The sequence below is a fragment of the Oryzias melastigma genome, linkage group LG17, assembly GCF_002922805.2.
Source record: "Oryzias melastigma strain HK-1 linkage group LG17, ASM292280v2, whole genome shotgun sequence".
In the NCBI taxonomy this organism is placed as follows: Eukaryota; Metazoa; Chordata; class Actinopteri; order Beloniformes; family Adrianichthyidae; genus Oryzias; species Oryzias melastigma.
Genome location: NC_050528.1, coordinates 8618253 through 8641895, shown reverse-complemented (window position 1 = coordinate 8641895; position 23643 = coordinate 8618253). Strand labels below are relative to the sequence as shown.

At 36.7% G+C, this 23643-nt stretch overlaps 1 protein-coding gene across 1 annotated transcript in view; it reads left to right on the top strand.

The window, feature by feature from the left end:
• The window catches only part of LOC112147129 (histamine H3 receptor), a 15319-nt gene extending 5084 nt beyond the window's left edge, over window positions 1-10235 (top strand). The window contains exon 3 of the mRNA XM_024273271.2: window positions 8431-10235. Within this exon, the coding sequence (XP_024129039.1) occupies window positions 8431-9183 (753 nt within the window). The 3' untranslated portion in view covers window positions 9184-10235. The remainder of the gene's footprint in view (window positions 1-8430) is intronic.
• The last annotated feature ends 13408 nt before the right edge of the window (window positions 10236-23643 follow it).

Here is a 23643-nt window from a genome sequence, read left to right as displayed (position 1 = left end):
CTAGCTGAGCAGCAAAGTTAGCAACTAATCACTGCTACCTTAGCTGTGAAGTTAGCAACTCATCACTGCTAGCTGAGTGGCAAAGTTAGCGACTGATCACTGCTAGCTAAGCGGCGAAGCTAGAGGCTAATCACCGCTAGCTGAGCAGCAAAGCTGGTGCCGAAGTTAGCGACTGATCATCACTAGCTGAGCAGCAAAGTTAGCGACTGATCAATGCTAGCTGAGCGGCAAAGCTGGTGCCGAAGTTAGAGACTGATCACAACTAGCTGAGCAGCAAAGTTAGCAACTAATCACTGCTACCTTAGCTGTGAAGTTAGCAACTCATCACTGCTAGCTGAGTGGCAAAGTTAGCGACTGATCACTGCTAGCTAAGCGGCGAAGCTAGAGGCTAATCACCGCTAGCTGAGCAGCAAAGCTGGTGCCGAAGTTAGCGACTGATCACCACTAGCTGAGCAGCAAAGTTAGCGACTGATCACCACTACCTTAGCTGTGAAGTTAGCAACTCATCACTGCTAGCTAAGCGGTGAAACTGGTGCCGAAGTTAGCGACTGATCACCACTAACTGAGCAGCAAAGTTAGTGGCTGATCACTGCCACCTTAGCTGGGAAGTTAGCAACTCATCACTGCTAGCTAAGCGGCGAAGCTAGAGGCTAATTACCGCTAGCTGAGCGGCAAAGCTGGTGCCGAAGTTAGCGACTGATCATCACTAGCTGAGCAGCAAAGTTAGCGACTGATCATCACTAGCTGAGCAGCAAAGTTAGCGACTGATCAATGCTAGCTGAGCGGCAAAGCTGGTGCCGAAGTTAACGACTGATCACCGCTAGCTAAGCGGCATAGCTAGTGGCTGATCACCGCTAAATGAGCTGCGGAGTTAGCAGCTGATCACCACTAGCTGAGTAGCGAAACTAGCCGCTGAGCACTGCTAGCTTTGTAAAGATAGTGTGTGTTTGTGTTAGCCTGGTGACGGTTCTGGCAGAGCAGACTTTTCTTGAAAGGGGCTGTTCTCAATTTGTGATATCAGCAAATGAGAATCCGCTTGTTTCTGTGGGTTTGGAAGGGGCTGGTGCTCTGAGGTTTTTACAGGAAAGCTCAGAAATGTATGAATGGATCAAAATATCACTTTGGAGATGATTATATTAGGGAATGAAGATTATAATACTCTTACAAGCTCAAAAAGTTGATTTGGCATAAAATAGGACCTTTAAAACTAATCTTGCTCGCCACTTTTGTTGCACCGGTATTGTAAGGTTGTAGGTTGTAAGGGACTGTAACCTAGTGGGAGAGAAGGTGAATAAAGGGATGATGGGAAGGGAAGGTTACTCTCCACCAACTGTCTCAGAGGTGAATTTCTAATGAACTCCTGCCGCTCTGCAGAAACTATGTTCTAGAAAACGACACAGATTTTTTAAATTTTGGCTAAAAATGGCAAAATTATACTTAAAAGACTGCTGGAATGCTTTAAAATCGATTAAAAGATGATTGAAGTTGGATTTTCAGTAAGTATTTTCAACCAATGCGCAAGGAAACTCCTGAAATGTTCACCTTTACTTTGGACTTCCTCCCACAGATGTTTGTGTCCTGCACACACCTGTGTGTTGGGATGATGCTTCCCATGGCGCACAAAGAGAGTGCTCTATTTCCTTTCAGAGACAAACACTTAACATCAGAGCAATGAATACAAATAACACCAGAGAGAGAGAACCTTTTCTTTAATTAGACAGCTTTCATCATAGAGGTCCTCCTCGGTGCCACCGTCTTTCCAACCCCGGAGAGATCAATCGTTTCAGACGCAGTCCGCCAGAAGCAAAGCAACATTTTCCTAAAAGCATTTCTCTCTGAACATTGGCAGACAAAGGGCTGTCAACAGTCAGAGACACAGTTTGTCTTTGAAAAAGAAGTGATGGAGTCAGATTACACACCAGCTAACGTGACACCATCGCATTGTCAGAAATGCAGAAGCACCAGTTTCGATTAGAGACCGAAACAAAATCTTTGGAAACAATTTCATCTGAGAAAAGGTGAACCGGATTTGAGCAAAGAATCATTATGCAAACATGAGTGGAAACAAGTCCAAACGTCTCTGAGCTGCAGTTAAATGAAAACAGCGGCGAGTGTTCGATGTCACTGCAGAGCTCGTAAAGTACGCCGTCCTCTCAACAGACAGGTGGACGGGGACGTGGATCCAGCTGTAATTAAGACAAGTGGCCCTCCATTGACCTAACACTCTGCTGCACACTTCCAGGCTGAGTCTTCTTCAACTTAGAGATAAGACTAAAACAGAATCGTCTTGAACAGGAAAGCTCAAACGAATACATTCCTGTACACAGAGTTCTGCTTCAAAGACCCACTCTCATGAAAATTGTGTTTTTAACAAGTTCTTGTGGCATTTTTCTCACATAAATTCACAGTGTTGGCTAAAAAAGTAAGTGAACCCCTTGGAATTGAAAAGAAAATGTGACAATCACTAAAACAGATAAGACATGGTCTGCTTACATTAGAATCCTAAATAATTTTAATGGATTTTTATAGAACATAACACATTCAAACTCACAGAACAGGTGGGAAAAGTAAGTGAACCCCTTGGAATTGAGGAAAAAAAATGTGACACTATAATAGATGACGCGGTATGTTTCAATTACAACCACAAACATTTTAAAAAATATTTTTAGTGAGCACAATGAATACAAAAAGTAAGTGAACCCCTCATATAATAAGTGAAGCAAGGGGGAAGCCATCCAGATTTTAATGCAACAAGGGAGGAAAATCATAGTAATTCCAATGGGTTCACATACTTTGTATTACAACTGTGTATATTAGGGGTGTCAAACATGCGGATACGGTGGTATTTTTCTCATAAATTACATAACTTTGCCAGAAAAAGTAAGTGAACCCCTTGAAATTGAAAAGAAAATGTGACAGTCTCTAAAATAGATAAGACATTGTCTGTTTAAATTACAACCATAAACATTTTTTTAATATTTTTATTTAACACAACACATACAACTTCCCAGGAAAATCTCCCAAAAAAACTGATTCTAGAAAAAAAAGATGCCAACATAAAGGAGAAATCTTATCCCAGACGATGTACCAGGACTATCAAAGAAGATTTAGCTTCTCCAACTCTACAACTATTAATTAGTATTCATACAGAATGAACTGGGGGATGGGTGGGGACGAGATTCACAGCCAGCCGGAGGTGAGGTCCACGGCCAAGAACAGGAGCACAGGCGAAAGAACAGAAGAGAAGTGAAGGAGAAAATAGGACAGTGCACCATAAGTTTTTGGAAACTAAAGGACACAAGGGGGTCAGAAATGGGATCTATTTGTTGAAGCTTCACTTTCATTTGTGTGGAACCATCATTGTGTTATTAACTCAAGAAAACCTGTGTGGTTTGAAGCGGAATAAAATCTAATCAAAGGTACTTGAACTCAGAGGGAACTCGGCTAAAGCCCTGGAGTTTTTCACAAGTGTAGACAAACTCCAGCAAGACGAGTCATGCAGCCACTTTCAGTTTTTGTCTCAACATTTCTACAACATTTATTGAACAAAAATGGATTTATCCTTCAATATTCTGTGAACTCACCAATCACATCGACTGTTTAACCCTTTAACTCCCTGCTAAACCAATCAGTAAAGAGAATATATTACTATTGTATTTATTATTATCCAAAAGCACGTGTCAAAGTCAAGGCCCGGGGGCCGGATCCGGCCCTACAGATCATTTTATTCTATTGTTATTTATGACGCGATGTTATCTTGCCCTTATTTTTAACTTGTATAATTTTGACAAAATATATTTTTATGGTGAGTAAAATATTGAAAGTTACTTAATGTTTAACCTGATTTATCCTGGAATAAAATATTAATAATTCTTACTATTCCTGCCTTTTTATTATTCATAATTATATAAAAAGTTACGGTTTTAAAGTTTTAAAAATTGTCATTCTGCTAGCTTTTTCGACTATTTTGGGATTTACTAAAAATGTTTAAAAGCTGTTTTGAAGTTTAGCTAATGCTTCATCTACATGCTAGCAGTTTTAGCTAATTTAGACCTTTTCATGTTTTTTTTTTTGCCCATTTTGGACTTTAGCTAATATTTATAGTTAAATACTAGCTATTCTGTACGGAAGAAGATTAGGGCCACTGGAAAAAAAAAAAAAGCCCATGAAAAATTCTGACTTTCTTCTTTCTTTTTTTTCTGACTTATGACTTATGACTGTGTTCTGAGAAAAATGTCAGAAGTTTTCATGGGCTTTTTTTTTTTTCCAGTGGCCCTAATCCTCTTCCGTAATTCTGGCTAATTTTTTTTTTGTTTTTTTAGGCTATTTTGAACTTTAGCTAATTTTTCAGCTACATGCTAGCTGTTTTGAAAAACCTTTTTTCTTTTTTTAGTTTTTTTTGGCTCATTTGGCATTTAGCTAATATTTTAGCTGGCTATCAGCTTCAGCATTTTCACCTACCAGCTCCATAATATTTAGCTATCATTTTCAGCATCTTCAGCTATTAGCTTCAGTGTTTTTAGCTGTCAACACTAGCATCCTCAGCGGCCAAATTCAGCTTACAGCATTCACACTAGCATAATCACAGGAATGCTATATATCTAGGTAATAATTATGTTAAAAAGTTACGGTTTTAAAGTTTAAAAAAATCAGTTTTAGAATGTTAAATCAATGTTTTTCCTGTTCAACCCGTGATCTAAGGTGAGATTGAGTTTGACATCCCTGCCCTAAAGCAATAAGCAACAGAAAAACTATTATTTTTTCTTTTATTTTGGTTGGGTAGTTAAAGGGTTAAATGATATAGGAATGACCCCCTTTAGTTTTGTTTTCATTAAAAATATACTGTGAAGATTTTGAAAAGGTTTTAGTTTTTACATTTTTAGGTTTTAAACAAATTCAACGAGTTATGATTCATATTATTGTATGTTTTACCCTCATTTTTTCTTTTATCATGTTCCTACCTTTATGCTTTTGTTTATTTTGTTTTTTAGATTTTTATTCACTCATTTCATAAATTTGTGATATTATGTTTTATCTTTGAATGTACAGCGCTCTGTTAAGTTGTTTTAAAGCCCTTTTTAAATAAAGTTGATAATGATGGTGATGATAATGCTTGGAATAAATCCTTATAACTCTAAATTGTTAAACATTTTTTCCATAGTTTTTAACTTTTCTTTGCATTTTTTAGTATTTCTACACTTGAAATCATTGCTATAAAACCTAAAAACAGTTTTATTTAAATTTTGCAGCACAAAAATGATTAGATGTTTTACTTTTAATTGATGTTTTTACACAGTTTTGAGGTTTATTGTGGACATATTGTGTAATATAATAAAAGATATGTGGAAAAAAAGCTGGGGTTGCATGAAAAAGGTGGGTGTCTAAAATTACCACAAAAAAGATAAATTATTAGAGCAAATTGTAAAGTAGTAAAAGGCTAAAAAACTTGCAATTAGAAACCCTTTTGCTGAAATTGGAACAAATATTTTCTCTTTTTATCTTTTTGCTGATACGTTTGACGTGTCTTTATATTTAACAGCTTCACGATGCCGCAGCAAAATGCCACTTAATAGTCTCCCCGACTTCAAACCTTAGAGATGATGGACACAGTTCAGAGGTCGTCCAGGCTGAAGAGCAGACTGTAGGAACCTGTCAACACAGAGCAGCGTTCCAGTCATAATGAGAGTAGAGGTCGGATCTAAAGGTTCTGATGAATATTCAGAAAAATATACTGTAAAGAGGTAGCACTCAGATGAGAGGACTGCAGTGGCAGGACTGTGAAGTGTTATTGACTGTAAATTAGATGTTTATGCAGCCGGGCTGCAGAGCAGAAACCTACAAACAAGTAAAGTCAAAATTATTACCTTTATTTAGTTATTTGATGCCATTAAAAAAAAAAAAAAACATTTTTTTATTTGCTCATTTAATAATTTACCATATTAAACATTATTATGCACCAAATGATAATTTGAAAGGCCGTCTTTGTTCATTGTTTTAATCTAGATGGGATTCATCTATTTATCATTTGTTATTTCTCATTTTCTGTTCCTCCTGATTCCTCCTGTTTATCATGCACACTCACAGCCAGAAAATCAGCCAACCTGAGCTGCATCTCTCTGATCAGTGGGAAGGTGTCATCTGCAGCCTGGATACATGTCATTCTGTGCCAATCTGGATATTTAGGACAGTTGTCTGTTTGAATCTTTGTGACATGATGCTGATCATTTCACAGATGTTGCAGACACAGCTTCTTTAACAATAATATTGAGCGATTTGGTTCAAATTTCAATATGGTTAAAACATTTCAATCTTTTGTGATAGAAATTTTGTAATTTTTTTTAAAACCTTTTGAATATAAGACAGTCATGTTTCATTTAATCTCCCTGATTTTAAAGCAAGTTGGTTGCTGCCTGGCAAATAGAGTCGGTTTTGGCGCCCTCTGCTGCCTATTGCCTGCATAACACCCTCTTCAAAAGATGCATTACAGACATTAGGAGTTCATTTTAAGAATTATTTGATTCAATTTGACGATTTTGTTTGCCAATTCGATCATTTTTGATTTATGTTCATACTGAACAATCTGATTATCCAACCTAAAATGGATCCAGGACATCTTTAGCCAAAAAATAAACCAGTCTGACTAAATACCTGCTACTAAACAGTACAGATTAAGTTTTCCAGATTCCTTGAATTTCCTGCAAGATAATCAAGTGTCTATTAAATATGTGTACAAACAAGCAAGTAAATAAGGTTTAATTGCCATTCTGTTCATATTTTAGTCGCATTTTTTTGCATATCAAAGTAATACAAATGGAGCATTCTTAGAACATTAGACCACAATGTATGGTCACACGTCTTTGTAACAGTAATGATGAATTGATCTTTTTTTTTAATGAGATTTTACAAGATCAAATATCAATATATATCAAATTTTAAAACAATTTTATTAGTATTGGCCAGGAGTGTCAAACTCAATCACACAAGGGGCCAAAATCCAAAACACACATTAGGACGGGGACCGAACAGGATAAACATTTATTGAACACTCTAAAATGTTTAGAACTTTAAAACAGCAACCTTTTAACATAATTATGAACTAGATATATACCATCACCTGCGATAATGCTAGTCTAAATGCTGTAAGCTGAATTTGGCTGCTGAAGATGCGAATGAAGATAGCTGAAAATGCTGAAGCTGATAGCCAGCTAGAATGTTAACTAAATGCCAAATGAGCCTAAAAAAACAACAAAAAAGAGACTTAGATCAGCTAAAACAGCTAGCATGTAGCTGAAAGATTAGCTACACACCAAAATAGCCTAAAAACTTTAGAAGGACAGCTTAAATTAATCAAAACAGCTAACATGTAGCTGAAATATAATTAGCTAAACTCTGAAACAGTGTATAAAACTTAAGGAAAGACTTAGATTAGCCAAAACAGTTAGCATATAGATGAAAGATTAGCTACACACCAAAATAGCCTAAAAACTTAAAAAGAAAAGACTAAATTAATCAAAACAGCTAACATGTAGCTGAAATATAATTAGCTAAACTCGAAAACAGCGTATATAAAACTTAAGAAAAGACTAAGTTAGTCAAAAACTGCTAGCATGTGGCTGAATTATTAGCTAAACTCCAAAACAGCGTATAAAACCTAAAAAGAAAAGCCTAAATTAGCCAAAATAGCCTAAAAAATCTTAGAAATGCCAAAATAGTCCAAAAAGCTAGCAGAATGCAAATTTTTAAAACTTTAAAACCGTAAAATGTATTATAAATATGAATAATAAAAAGGCAGGAATATTATTCAACTTAAACCTTAAATAACTTTCAATAAATTTGTTTTGTCAAAATTATACAAGTTAAAAAAATCAGCCCAAGATAACATCGGGTCATTAACAACAATAAAATAAAATGATCTGTAGGGCCGGATAGAACTACATACTATACAGGCCGATTTGATTCGATTCTGCCTCAGACAGATCGATCTGGTTGGATTGTAGGAATAGAAATCAATTCCTCTACACCCATAAATCTCTTTCAGAGAGAAACTTTTGAATCTATTTCTTTTTTAGTGTATTTAAATTTCATGAAGAAAGAACATGATCTTTCTGCATATTTTTGAATGGATGTTTTTCAAAGAGTGCGTAAAAAATGAGCTGCTCTTCTTCACAGAAATATTCAAATGTGGAAAATCTGGATCAGAAAATGCATGAGGGTGCACAAACATCCCTGATAAGCAAATTTTTTTTAAACTGAAGTTACTTTTGAGAACTTCTTTTAAAGTATGCTTCTTTTTTCAAGTGTTACAATAAATTATCAACATATTTAGATAATTATTTGTAATTTTGCCTTTTCTATTAACTCATTCGAGCTTGATAGATGTGGAAGAATCCTTCAAGTAAAATCCTCCTTCTTGCTGTTTCTCTCCTCCAGGTGAGTTATCGTGCCAGGCAGAGCATGACTCATGAAGCCATAATCAAGATGATTGCCGTCTGGGTGCTCGCCTTTGTCCTGTACGGCCCAGCGATCATTTTTTGGGAGCTGGTGGTGGGCAAAAGCCGCGTGCCAAAGGATGAGTGCTTTGCAGAGTTCTATTACTCCTGGTACTTCCTGCTGAGTGCTTCTATGCTGGAGTTTTTCTCTCCTTTCATCTCCGTGGCTTTCTTCAACCTCAGCATTTACCTCAGCATACGCAGGAGGAGACAGCACCACAGGGAGGCCCAGCTTCAGCTTCAAGCCAGCGAACCCGCCTCTGCCCACGGGGAAAGCAACCCCCTCTCCCAGAACTGGGGGTTCGGGATAAAACTGCCTTTAAGAGGCTCCTTCCACTCCCAGACCTCCTCGCCGTGTTTGGGTAAACCGGATCCCTCGCCCAGCAGGGTCGCTCATCCCAGCCGTCTGTCCAGGGATAAGAAAATTGCTAAGTCTCTGGCGATCATCGTTTGTGTGTTCGCCATCTGCTGGGCACCGTACACCCTACTGATGATCATCCGTGCCGCCTGCAGAGGGCGATGCATCCAGCATCACTGGTATGAGGTCACCTTCTGGCTCCTGTGGCTCAACTCCGCCATTAACCCCTTCCTGTACCCCTTGTGTCACAGTAGCTTTCGGAGGGCCTTTAGCAAGATCCTCTGCCCAAACCGGCACACGACGCCGCCGTCGTCTGTGCTCCGCTCGGGCCAGTGACGGCAGAGACCTGCGGATGGACGGTTAGGGTAAAAAAAAGTCAAAAGAAAGCATTCGTCTTGTAGATCGGGGGTGTCAAACTCAATCACACAAGGGGACAAAACAAAACGCACCTTAGGTTACAGGCCGAAACATTTATTAAACAAACTAAAACTACATTTTTAAAACTTTAAAAATGTAATTTTTTAACATTAATATAAATAAAAACAAGCACGTATTGTAAATCATAGCTAATAGTCTTTAGTGACTAATAATTTAAGTTATCAATCCAAAATATTTTGAAAATTACATTTTTACATCGTAAGAGAAAAAATATGTAAATTTGTTTGCTGTATATTTACTGTAGCGGTATAAACTGTATTATAGTTTATGTGTATATTTAATGGAAGCGATGCCATCTTTCATTCTAATAATTAAAGTTTTTTGTTCTGTCAGAATGAGGAAGTGCAGTCAAATAAAAACACAAAGTGCCGTTACATTTCAACTCATGAAGGATGAAAACATTTTTCTGTTGACTGTTTATTTATATGATTGCATCGTAACGCTCAGTAAAGTACGTTTCCTCATCAAATCCATAAAATTTGCTGATTTAGTGTAAAAAAGTGAATGAAAAATAAGTGTTTGTTTATGTCACAATAAAGCACAACATGTAAAAATGGATCATTTTTGGAATGTTGCCTGTTTACAAACAGATGCATTTACCCATTTTCACCACTAGATGTCACCATTAACCTTTGTTTTTTGTGATGCATGGTTTTCATTTGTCAATTATTCTGTAAAATACTTAATTTTTTGTTTTCTTTGTCTTCTTATATTATTGATTAACAAATGCAGGTCATTGATGGTGCTCCTTTTACTGCTTTATCTCACTTTTTTGCATTCCGGTATGTTTTACTGAGTGTTCATTGTGCAAAAACACGAAGTATGAGCAGAGGAACTATGTAAAATACTGATTTGAAAGGACTTGTATACAAACAAAATGAAATATTTGTGTTTTACTGTCAACTGAGTGTTGTCCCTTCTTAGTGTTTTGTGTGTTCCGGAAAAAAAAACAAACCAATTTTTGCACCATTCCTCCGTCTGTCTTTATTTTCTGCAATTAAATTAGTTATTTGCAGATTTAAACTCGTTAGACCTGCAATTATACCGTCACGTTGGAGAGTGGGGCTGCGTTTGCAGGTGCTCAGGTCCCACCGGGGACTTGCATTGCTCAAATTATGGTTGTAGCTTTTGTTCACATCTGGGCCCCCGGTCAGGTGCTGAGAATAAGGGCACAGCTGCAGGGAAAAAGGTCTCTGCCCCCCCCCACATCCACTTTGCCTATGGCATGGTGGGGGGACACAGGCACACTTCTGACCATAGGGATGCAGGCACATTTTCCCTTGGGGGGGTCGAAAGAACTGCATTTATCAGCAAAAAGCCGGGCTGGGTTCAGCCACAAATGTGACAGAAAGAGCAGCTCCGCTGTGGAGACCTTGCACTGTGTGCACTTATATCAGGTGGGATACCGCTATTGATCTTGTTGATGGATTGAAATGTCATCGTATGTGTGCCAAACCGATTGGCCGCCGAGCGTCTCTGGTTTGGATCAAGACCGTCCCAGTTCTCTAAAGTATAAAAAAAGCAGGTTTTAGACCAGGGGTCCCCAAACTACGGCCGGATTAGGTCCACCTCCACATTTGGCCCGGCCCCACCACACTACCAGAAACACCGATCGAGACCAACATAGAACGTGACTTTTTATTCCACCCTTCTGCTGTCTGATCTATGACGGGAGAGACTATTTATTGGTCTAATAGTGATTCACTTTTTCTTTCTTTCTTTATTATTAATAGTTTTCTTGTGTACATTTTTTTGGACGCCCATAGCGCTTTAGTTCTTTCAGCTATTTAGCTCATTCAGCTCTTTTTATGCTAGCTGTTTCGACTGCTTTTTGACAAGGCTATTTTAGGGTTTAGCTAATGTTTTAGCCACATGCTAGCTGTTTTGGCTAATTTAGACTTTTTCCCCCCCCCAGCTTTTTAGGCTAATGTTTAATTTAGCTAGTGTTTCCACTACATGCTAGCATTTTTATTTCTAATTTAGGCATTTTTTCTGTTTTTTTTAATGCTAATTTAAAGTTTTACAAATATTTTAGCTTTATGCTAGCTGTTTTTGCTGATTTAGACATTTCACCAGTTTTTTGGGTAATTTTGCATTTAGCAAATATTTCAGCTACATGCTAGCTGTTTCGGCTAATTTAGTCTTTTTTCAGTTTTTTAGGCTAATTTGGAGTTTAGCTAATATTTCAGCTACATGCTAGCTGTTTTGGCTAATTTAGTCCTTTTTCAGTTTTTTAGGCTAATTTGGAGTTTAGCTAATATTTCAGCTACATGCTAGCTGTTTTGGCTAAATTAGTCTTTTTCTGTTTTTTAGGCTAATTTTGGAATTTGCAAATATTTCAGCTACATGCTAGCTGTTTTGGCTAATCTAGTCTTTTTATGTTATTTTAGCCTAATTTGGAGTTTTGCTAATATTTTAGCTTTATGCTAGCTGTTTTTACTGATTTAGTCATTTCACCAGTTTTTTCTTTTGGCTAATTTTGGATTTAGCAAATATTTCATCTACATCCTAGCTGTTTTGGCTAATTTAGTCTTTTTTACAGTTTTTTAGGCTAATTTGGAGTTTAGCTAATATTTCAGCTACATGCTAGCTGTTTTGGCTAATTTAGTCTTTTTCTGTTTTTTTAGGCTAATTTTGGATTTAGCAAATATTTCAGCTACATGCTAGCTGTTTTGGCTAATTTAGTCTTTTTTCAGGATAATTTGGAGTCTAGCTAATGCTAATTTTAGCTTTATGCTAACTGTTTTGGCTAAATTAGACATTTTTTTTTCAGTTTTTCTCAGGGTAATTTGAGTTTAGCTAATATTTTAGCCTTATGCTAGCTGTTTTTGCTGATTTAGTCATTTCACCAGTTTTTGGGTAATTTGGCATTTAGCTAATATTTTAGCTATCTATCAGCTTCAGCGTTTTCAGTTACTAGCTTCAGTGTTTTTAGTTATCAATTTCAGCATCTTCAGTGGCCACATTCAGCTTACAGCATTCACACTAGCATTATCACAGGTAATGCTATATATCTAGTTTTTAAAATAGTTTAGTAGTATTCAGTGAAGATTACAGAAATGAATTGTTTAAAACTTGGCTATGTTCAACCTTCTGGAAAGCCGTTACAATTTGGCTGTGATTGTTACATTTTCTTCTGCTAGCCTATAAACCGACCCCAGCCCCACATAACAGAGAAAAACAGTTGTGTGGCCCTCACATTATAAAGTTTGGGGACCCCTGCTTTAGACGATGCAAATGAGATAAAATATCATGTGTTGATGATAACTTACCACATCTGCATTTGAAGCATGTCTTATAATGTTCTGACTTTATAAAAATAAATAATGTCAGGTTTACTTTGTGATTTTCTGGTGGCTCTGCTCTTCATTTAACTTTTCAAAGGTATCAAATCTAATAAAACAAGATTATCCACTGACTTTTATGGTATTTGTTGAAACAAATCAGAGAAAGACCAAACCACTTTGAGGTCAGAGCCGTAACCCCTGGAACAGATGCAGCTTCACTTAGTGCCCACTCATAACATTCGCTGCAAACTAAATAAAAACCTCCGTCAATATTTCATGCACTCAAAAAAAGTGCATGATTTTTGCCTCTCCTCTTCTTCCGGTTTCTTCTCTCCTTTTTCCTGCAGTGCACCTCCTGACTAGAGATTAAATAATTCCACTGGAATCCTCTTAGGAAGGGTTCCCAGCACTTGGCAATTAAACAATTACATTTAATCAGCATGGGGCGACGCTTCAAATCACCCTCATTTCAGACGTTGATTAAAAGCAATTCTGCAGTGGTTATTGCCGTCGACTTTGGAAACTGCGGTTCACTCAGGTTTAGTGCATCTGTGGCGCCGGGTTGTGTAGCAATACGGGAGGTTCAGTGGTGGTCGAGCGCTTTATCTGCCTCTGGTGTGTGAAAGTGTAATGACAGAACTTATGGCAAACCTTATACTGACTCTTAATTCTGAGCCACTTAGATTACTTGGAGACATTGTGACCCCAGAGCAAAGAAGAAGCTTGAAGAATGGAAAGGAGAGCGGCATTAAGTTGTGCACGTGGGAGTTCTGGATGCTGGAGGAGCGTGTGTTCACTTCTGTGTTCATCTGCAGTGAAGTGCATTTGTCTTAAAGGAAAAGCACATTGATGTGTGTGTGTTTGTGTTTAAAGCAACTTTAACATCTGTTAAGGCAGGAAAAGAACAGCATTTGTGTTCTTGGTGCGAAACACACACTGTAAAAAGTGAAACATTGAATCAATTAAAAAGTTCTGTCATTTTTTACATTTAAAAACCTTAATTTGTATCAAATTAAATTTTTAAATTTACTTTTTTAAGAAAACAATCTTAAATGTCACAAATGACAGAATTTTTGCTAATTGAGTCACTTTTTTTAGTCCACACTGTAAAAAGTGAAACATTGAATCAATTAACAAATTACATTTTTAAGTTAAGAAAATCATCAACTCAAAATTTTTATTTGATGAAAAACTGAAAAAAGTAAAACAGATCAATTAACAAAAGTTCTGCAATTTGTTACATTTAAAATTATCAGTAGGGCCGGGAAACAATTAAAAATATTTAACTATTTAATCACAAAACCAGAAAAAATTAATCACAATATATATTTTTTGTTAACAGTTTTATTAACTTATTATCTGCATATGATCACAATATGAAATCACTCACATTAAACTGTACACTTAGAACCCTTATTTCTAATTAATGCTGTCAGTGGATAAAAAAATTATATTATATATTCACACTTTTAGGTTGTGATTAATCACAATCATTTCAATGCTTTACAAGGTAACTTTTATATAACAATGTGCATTTTTTTTTTCACAAAATAGGCCAAAGTAAACAAGTTTCCTTCATTTTTATTGTCTGAAACTTTGAAATGTATGAAGTGTTAACCCAGAAGTGTAAAATGTGTGTACAAAAAGGACATGCAGCCATAAGAAACGAATTTGCACACCTGATAAAAATAATAATAAAAAATAAGGTTTTCACAGCCTAAATGTTCTGCATCACTGCACAGGATGCTTCAGTTTTCCTTCATATTTTGGACAAAGATAAGCAGTAAGATGTGAACTTGGGCTGGGCGGTACCGAGCATTTGGGTATCAATCATATACTGTCAATAATGACATCAATATTTTTCGTAAATACAGAAGATGGGACATTTACCTAAAAATCTCAACTGTTTTTAAACTCAATTTTTTTTGTACGTTTTTTTAAATTACTTGATAAACATAAAAAACAGAATTAGGACAATATTTTCAATTTAATGAAAAACAGTTCATTAAAATGAAAATGTCTTGAAATTAAATAAAAAGTGAAGAAGTGAATGCAAAACAGTCAACAAACCAAAAGAAACAAGTGATGCAAAAACAAATCAAAATGTTGAACGATTTGAAAAAAAAAACAACTGGTATAAATATAAATAATTTTGAACTTTTTAGCCTTTAAATAAAAAAAATAAAAACAGGTGTTAAAAAACAACTCAGCATTTAAATAGAGGTCATTTTTGCAGATAAAGAAAAGTTTCAAACAAGAGCGGAAATATCGATATCTGCGAGTATCGATCTGATACCAAATAGAGATCGATCCTACAGCGCTCCCTATAACTTTCTCTCTGAACTGACGTTTATTTTAACCAATCATGACGATCAACATTTATACCTTGGCTGCTGCAGCTGAGCCTCAGCGATGAGTTGTCGTGTTGCCATGACAACAGTTTTTTTGTGAAAAAGCGATCTAAAATGAGAAAAATAGTGAGAGTAAATTACCAAAGAATTATTTTTTTTGTAAGTGAGGATGGTATAAGTGAAAAAAGTAAAATGTTTGATCAATTCAAAGTTCTGTAATTTGTTACACTTAAAATAATTCGATATAAACAAATTATTTTAAATGTAACAAATTACAAAACTTTTGTTAATTGATCCAACTTTTCACTTTTTTCAGTGTAGCTTAAAAAGAAGAAAAACAAAAAATTGTTTCTTTGAAATGTTTAATAATTTAGGTTAATAAATATAAATTTGTTCATTTTGATTAACATCCACAGCCCTAATTATTAGCTTATATAAAAATTACATTTTTAATATGAGTTAACAATTAACTCAAATTTTTTATTTGAAATAAACTCATAATTTTTCATGGATCCTTCATGCAAAACCAAATTCCCTGTTTCCTAAACGTCGTCTTTTTAAACGCCAGTCACCAACCTCCAACACCAAAGCATCTAGATCACTAAACATCTTATGTTAATCCAAATTATCTTAAAGTTTTCTGAAATCTGAATTAAATTCGTGCAAACAAGAGATTTTCTCGTCTTTTTACTTCACAGAAAGTTCATTTTTTTCACCTGCAGAAACTGTGTAATGAGACATTTTATATTTTTAGATGATGAAGTCAAATATAGATAATAGATTCTCAAGGATGGAAATTCAGCTTTTTTTTTTTTTTCTCGGTGCAGTATCATAGCAGCGCTGCAACAATAGTCTCCTCTAATGACATTCCCCCAGTAACTTCTTGCCTCTCCAAATCTCAGGGGGGGAACAGCTACAAAAAGTGATAATTACATGAAATATACATGGAGAATAAAGAGAGCATGTTTACATAACCAAGCCCATAAATATCTGACTGAGGAGACATTGTTCTCCAACTCCTTTTAAGCTGATCTCCCAGGGATGCCATTTTAATGACATGATGGTTTAAAGAGATGCTGCTCCATCTCGTTCCATATTTAATTAACTTTTGCTTTTCTGACGCAGAGGAAAAACAGAATAAAGAACTTGTGATAGAGACAAACACGCGCAAGATTGCGAAGAAACAATAACAAATAGCTGGGAGAGCGGGGAGGGAGGCGTGCAGAGACCTTGTCATGCTTTTGTGAGCTGTTTACAATACAAAAGATGCAAAAGGAGAAGCTAAAGAGGAGCAGCAGAGAGGAAGAACGGGGTGTAAGCGAAGGATGAGAGCTGCTTTAGAAAGAAAGGAACTTAGAAAAGAGGTAACTGTGAGGGACGATTTTCTTTTTTGGCATAAAAGTAGCTGCAACACATTTATGGATGAGAAAAATTAAAGTTCTATTTCATAAATTATTTTTTTTGACAATTTCCGTGAATTAACCGATTTCTACTTTCAGGATTTTAGGTATTTTACTTTATTTCTTCAGTTTTATGTTTTATTTTGCATCATTTATTCTTATTTTTTTGTTATTTTTGTTCATTTTGGATAAACTTTATCTGGTTTACATCACAAACCACTCCAAAAAAAAACACTAAACTTTTAATAATTTTCTTTCTTTGTTCTTAACAAAAGCTCATTTTTTCTGATTTATTTGAAGTAGTGGCAGAAACTTGCTCGAACATTTAATTCATTAATAAATAAAATTAAGCAAAACTGAAAAGAAAACTGAGAGGGTCAACAAAAGAGTTACACACAAAAAAAAACCACTGGAGAAGAACTGAACTTAAATAGTCTGGGAATCATTAACATAAATCCAGACAGGTGTGGGTGATTTATGATCTAAACCAGGTGAGAGACACAAGAAAAACAACAAAACAAAAACCAAAAAAACATAAAAATCCAAAAGCACAATCCTCACATTTTCTCCTGCAGATGAAAAATGATGAATTGATGCAAAACAGTCTGAAAGACAGAACATGAAGGCCTTCTGGATTCATATTAAATTCTGCATCATCACATTAAAACACTCGGATTAAATGGAAATAAAATGTAAAAATAGAAAAATGAAAGGATATGTAAACATGAGAAATGTGTAAAAATACGTAACAAGTCTTTCAAACTAAACTATAACCATATATGTAAGGGATAATACCCGACGAAGTGTGCGTTATGAGAAATTAACGCACTTCACGGAGGCCTAAACCGTCCTCCGCGAAATGCACTCTTCGGAGGGTATTATCCCGCTTATACCATGGTCATTTACAAAATAAATAAACATTTAATCAATATTTAGTACTTTATTCTTGTTATTTCTTTGGTTTACCTCATTTTTTCCACAAAAAAGCGGACTATTTGATCCGTGATGCGGTTTGTTGTCACGGTGACATGGAACACGGCATGAAGCCGGAAGCCGTTACAGACCTCAGCTGCAGCGGTAAAGTGTCGCTGTTTTGAAAGAAAGACCCGGACAAATTAGGATATTTTTCTTCTTTTTCTGACGTTAATCCTTCAGTGAGCAGCTAGAACATATTCAGCTTCTGTCTGTGTTTCATTTCACGGCAGGTTCGTTCTTCTGAGCTGCTCTAAAATGAGAAACTCCCTCTTGTGGTGAAACAGAAGACTACACCTTTCATGTCGAGTGGTGTTTTATTAGAAGGAGAATAACCAATTTGTCAATATTAATTTACCTTACAAAAGGAGAGGAATATAAATGCTGGTCGCTACAATAAGTTAAATAAAGCATCAGTTCAGAGAGAAAGTTCATCCATTACTGCTTGTTTTGTCCAGACGATGAAGGAAAAACGTGTTTTAAAGAAGCCTGCGCAGTGATATCGAACGTTTGGTCTGTGTGACCGGAACTTCTTTTTTAGGTGTGCGTTATTACTGTGCATTATCACTTTTTAATGCACACCCAGCAGCCAATCAGAATCGAGTATTCACCCAGACCATGGTATAAATGATCATATATTATCTTTGGTAGACTAAATACTACATTTAATATGAAATATGAGTTATTTTTGTGAACTCTTTTCATACTCTGAAGTAAAACGCCTCATTCTCTGAGGCTCCGCCTCTCGCTCCCATTTCCTGACGTCAATCTAGAGCCGGCCTCAGCAGCGTTTCTGCGTTTCTCCCACGAAAACAAACATCCACTTTTTTTAAAATATAGATATACGTATTGTGTGTCTCCCTTTAGTAGCCCCGGTGTTCAGAGGCAGAACAGTGATGGCTAATGGGTGAATTTTGACGTGAAATTTGGTCACGAAATGCAGAAAAACAACACCAGGATTCATTAAAATTATGAGAAGATTGTATCATGATTAGTACTGGCTATGAATGTTTCTGTTCTCTTTGAAGTGTCATTAATTTTTTTATGACGAACATTTTCCTTGAGACACTCTTTGCTCAATAATCCACGTTCAAACTAGTTTTTCACGACGCTGAAGTTGGCTTCCGATTCACAGCTTCCGATTCGCGAGAGCATTCCACTGTATTTTTCGAACTCAGACCACCTAAAAACAGGTCCTGTTCGAAAACTACTGCACCTAGACAGTTCAAACCTGGATTAAATTATGCTTTAGATAGTAGAGAATGAATTAAGCATAGTCTCTGATTTGTGAAAGCTTTTGCTGATTTGTGAAAATGTGAAATAGGAGGATTTTATCGCATTTTTAGATGGTCTGAGTTCGAAAAATGCGATAAAATCCTCCTATTTCACATTTTCACAAATCAGCAAAAGCTTTCACAAATCAGAGACTATGCTTAATTTATTTTTTACTATCTAAAGCATAATTTAATCCTGGTTTGAACTGTCTAGGTGAAGTAGTTTTCGAACAGGACCTGTTTTTAGATGGTCTGAGTTCGAAAAATACAGTGGAACGCTCTCGCGAATCGGAAGCTGTGAATCGGGAGCCAACTTCAGTGTCGTGTTCTACGATACATTTAGGATCCACCGTAAAAGTCATCCAGATTCCTCACTAGAATGGTCTTAGGCGTACGTTTAATCGCTAAATCGCATGAGTGTTTCTTGGCCATCGCTACACTGGATCACAACACATAAAGCACAGATAACCGGCGGGAGCTCGCTAAGCTAGCTGATCACCACTAGCTTCCGGAAGCTAGCAAAAACCACAAGAGGTGTTAGCTTAGGGGCGGTGCTAGCAGCTCAGACTCTTCCTGGAAGGGGCTGTTCTCACTTTGTGACATCAGCTCGTGGGAGGGGCTTGTACTCAGAGTGTAGATTTTTGGAGGATTACTCAGAAATACGTGACCAGATCCAAATACCACTTTGGGGTTGTTTATTTAGTGAGAAATTAACTTTATAATACACTTAAAAGTTGATTTTATATGATATAGGTTCTTCAAAGTGTTGCTTTAGTTATTTTTGTCATGTTTAAAGTAGCTTGTATTGATCATTTCTTCATCTCTGCCAACAGAAATACTAATATTGACTCAAAAACAAAGGGGGGCAAAGCTTTTTTCTGCCCTCCCTGGAGCTCCGCCCCTCACTCAAACTCAAAATATTAACAGAAAAATTACATTAAAGGAGAATTTTTAAGTTTAAACTTCGTTGTTTTCCATAATTTGTACATTTGTCTTCATCAATCCTGTTTGAGGAAGTGACAGAAAGAAAAAGTTGGGGGTGTGAGCTGAAACACTCCCAGCTTTAATCTGTTCATTCCACCTTGATCTCAAACGCTCTTTTGATGATTTAACAGGAAGGAATCATCGTTTGAGTCGAAAACACCTCAAACACGGATACATTTGAAGCTTTAAGGAGGAAAAAAGTCTCAGTTGATAACTTGTTTTTATGAACCAACTTAAGCTAAATAAATCCGAAAAAACAACTTTATGAGAAACTGATAATAACTACAAATCAATGTGATGCTTAAATATGTTTTTTTATTGCTAACGCCTACTTTAGCTTTTATTTACGTTGATTTTTATTAGACATTTTCCTTTTCCCATCTGTAGGAGCTTCTGCGGAAACACAACCATCTATCATTCGCAAAACAAAACATTCCTTTTATTCCTTTAAACTTTGCAATGGGTGACAAGGCGACCCAACACCCAAAAGAAGCTTCCGAATGACAGACATCACTTCAGGACTCATGCTGTGAACTGCAAAATGATGGCTGGAAGTCATTTCCGCCTACACAGAAACATTTTCATGCCGTGAATATTTCACAGAACGTCGTGAGGTGGGATTCAAAGAGTCTGATGGTATCAGTCACCTGACAAGAAGGACAAATTCTCGTCGTCAATAAACGTCTGAGCCATTATGGAGGAGAAGCTTCTGTTTTATGGTATTGTAAAGATATGGAAACAAAAATCACTAACTTCCCATGAAGTGCTCACATGACAGTAACAAGGGCCCCGAACAGCTCCCCGCTATGGCTGCACGCCCCGGTTAAGGCGTCCATTTTGCTGACACAGTTCTGAAGTGAAAAGATGGCTCTGTGGATGTGAAGTGCCGGTGTGAGAGATTGGGTTACCTCAGACGCTCCCAGTGGATCTCCCAGCCAAATGGAGCTGGATCTCACGCTTGAGCGCACATATTGAATGCCATAAGAGGTCTCGGAGGTCTCCTTCAGTGGGAGGTATGTGCAGTCTAACAATGTGGAGTTTTCACCAAACTAAATTTTGCACCAAAGAAGAGCACAGGGAACACAGGGGACGGGCACCTGAATATTTGGGCAGGTTGTTCAAACAGGATGAAATATCAGATTTAGCAGGAGCTTTTACGTCTTTCCTAAAGCTTTAGCACCACTTTTACTCCAGAGTACCGCCGGTTTACAAGGAGGGGGGAAAAAAAAGTCATTTAACTCAAATCCTGGACAAAAACAATGCAGTTTCAGCGACTCCCAAACATCTGGCTCAACGGCTTTGTCCCGCTAATGACCGGCCAGGCTCTTAGCAGCATTGAGTGCCACTTGCATTAAGGTTATGCTCGCCTGATGACACCTCAGAGAACCAGCCATGCTAAGTTATCTCTGAACAAGCTATCCATTCTGGTGCTTTCTGATGGAAGAATACTTGGGGGCCGTGTAATTATATTGCTTTAAATGAACCCCAGAGAACCTCCTGCCAAAGTGCCCACAAAGTCTCACTCTTGGGCGAGAGTCAGAAACACAGCTTTGTGTGTGTGTGAAGCTGCTTAGGCTGGCGTTAAAAAGGAAGGCTGCGGTGATTCTGATACGCCTCACAAGTGAATTTAATTAAATCATAAATATGAGCTGGAGGCCACCACCCAATTTAATGTAATGGATGAAGTGGGCCAGTCCATCTCTGGCAAAGTGAAGTTCTGGATCTGTTCAAATGCCCTTGAAGCTTATTAAAAGTGCCTGGCACGAGAAGATGCTAGCAAAGTTGTTTAATGGATGCCCAGCTTGCATTTGGTGTGACAGTTAATGCTGGGCTGGACTGATATGACTGAGGGGAAGTGTGTGTCAATATTTTTCAATCGGGTCCTTGACATGGAGGTGATGCTTTCAAAGAGTATTTTTTTAGAAAAAGTAAAACGTAAAATATTGGACTTTTATTTAAACAAATAGCAGCAGCTAGAACAGCTGACAGGAACAAACAAACAAAGCTCGCAAATCAAGACTACTAAGGTCCAACTCCAAACTAAAATAACAAAACCCAGCAGTGTAGGACTACCAAGGATAAAGAGGGGGAATTCAATTCAATTCAGTTTTACTTATATAGCCCGATATCATAATACAAACGTCTCAGTGAATTTATCGGTAACTGTACAGACATAAAGTCAGTATGAAGTCAACATAAACAGTAGCTGGTTGCTACGCTAAACTTCTTGTTGAAGAAAAACTCATAAAAAAAAAGAATAATTCAAATAGTAGTAAGTTTAAGAAAAAGAACTAAACAAAACTGGACAGGAACTCAGACAGGAACTAAGCACAGCTAAAAGTCCACAAAGCTAAATCAGGGTCAGACAGGCTGAGGTCAATCATGAGTATGGGAGCATCAAAGAAGAGACTAGAGTTCTCCAGGTGAGGGTCAGGGCAGGATATCAGAGGTAAACCAGGGTCAGAAACAAAGATCAAGTCTAGATAGAAATGCTCAGTAATGCAGGCAGGATGGCACTAACAATACTTCGCACCGAGTGAGGCTCTGTCCAGTGCTTAAGCGTGTCCTCTGGGTGATTGGTAAATGAGAGACAGCTGAGCAGCATCCAGGGGTTGCTGGGATATGTAGTGCAGTCTGTACTCTGGAGATGGCTCCCACCGGTGACCAGAGGGGGAGACAGAGCACAAACTCCTGACAATAATGTTCCTTTGAGGGATTTCAGTTGTTTTATTTGAAAATCTGGTCTTCATCCTTTGTCGAACATTTCTTTAGTTTTTCCAGTTTTATAATCTTTATCTGCATTCGTTTTGAGTTTTTGTATCCTATGGTGTTTTTACATGTAATAGATGTTTTTATTCAAAGTGACTTATGTCATTAGAGTATTGAGTGCAGTCTGGAGTATCTGTCTCAACCCAAGGACTCACCGTGTGTAGTATCAAGGACAGGAGCTGAAGCACCTCATAACTAACATGCAGCTGATTTATCTCTTGAATTAAAGTTATTTTAATTATTAACTTACTGATCTTAGTTTTAAGTGTGTTTTCTTGCATGCTTATAACTTTGACAGATTACAATTCCCTCTTCCAATCATTTCATTTAAAAAGCATGATCTGAGCATGATTTTCTGTTTCTGCTTCATGAAAAGAAAAAAATAAAGAAAAACTGTCTTTCATAAAATTGTTTGGTTATTGTAGGATTCTTTTGTTGTTTTGTGTCAATGTTTTTCTCTTAAAATCTGCTTTTGTTTGATTTAGACGTGTGTCTCGGCTTATCTTTAAGATCTAGGCTCCGGGTTTTTGTACTTTAATACGCTTCTTGTCTTCGTTCAAAAGGATTTATGTTGTTCAGTTTCTAGCCAAACAAAAAAATGTATGTACTTTATGGGAAATTGTTTTACTTTACAGCAAAAATGACAGATACATAAAGAGGACGGGAGAAGTGCTCTGTTTGTTTAAGGTAGGGGTGTCAAACTCAATCACACAGGGGGCCAAAATCCAAAACACACCGTAAACATAACTTTTTAACATAATAATGAACTAGATGTATAGCATTACCTGCAATAATACTAGTGTATACTAATGTAATGCTGTAAGCTGAATTTGGTCGCTGAAGATGCTAGTGCTGATAGCTGAAGATGCTGAAATTAATAGTTGAAAAAACTAAAATTAATAGCTAAAAACACTGTAAGTGATGGCTAAAAACGCTGAAATTTATAGCTAAAAACGCTGAAATTGTTGGCTAAAAACGCTGAAATTGATAGCTAAAAACACTGAAATTGATAGCTAAAAATACTGAAATTGATGGCTAAAAATACTGAAATTGATGGCTAAAAACGCTGAAATTGATAGCTAAAAATGCTGAAATTGATGGCTAAAAACGCTGAAATTTATAGCTAAAAACGCTGAAATTGTTGGCTAAAAACACTGAAACTGATAGCTAAAAACACTGAAATTGATAGCTAAAAATACTGAAATTGATGGCTAAAAACGCTGAAATTGATGGCTAAAAACGCTGAAATTGATGGCTAAAAACACTGAAATTAATAGCTAAAAATACTGAAATTGATAGCTAAAAATGCTAAAATTGATAG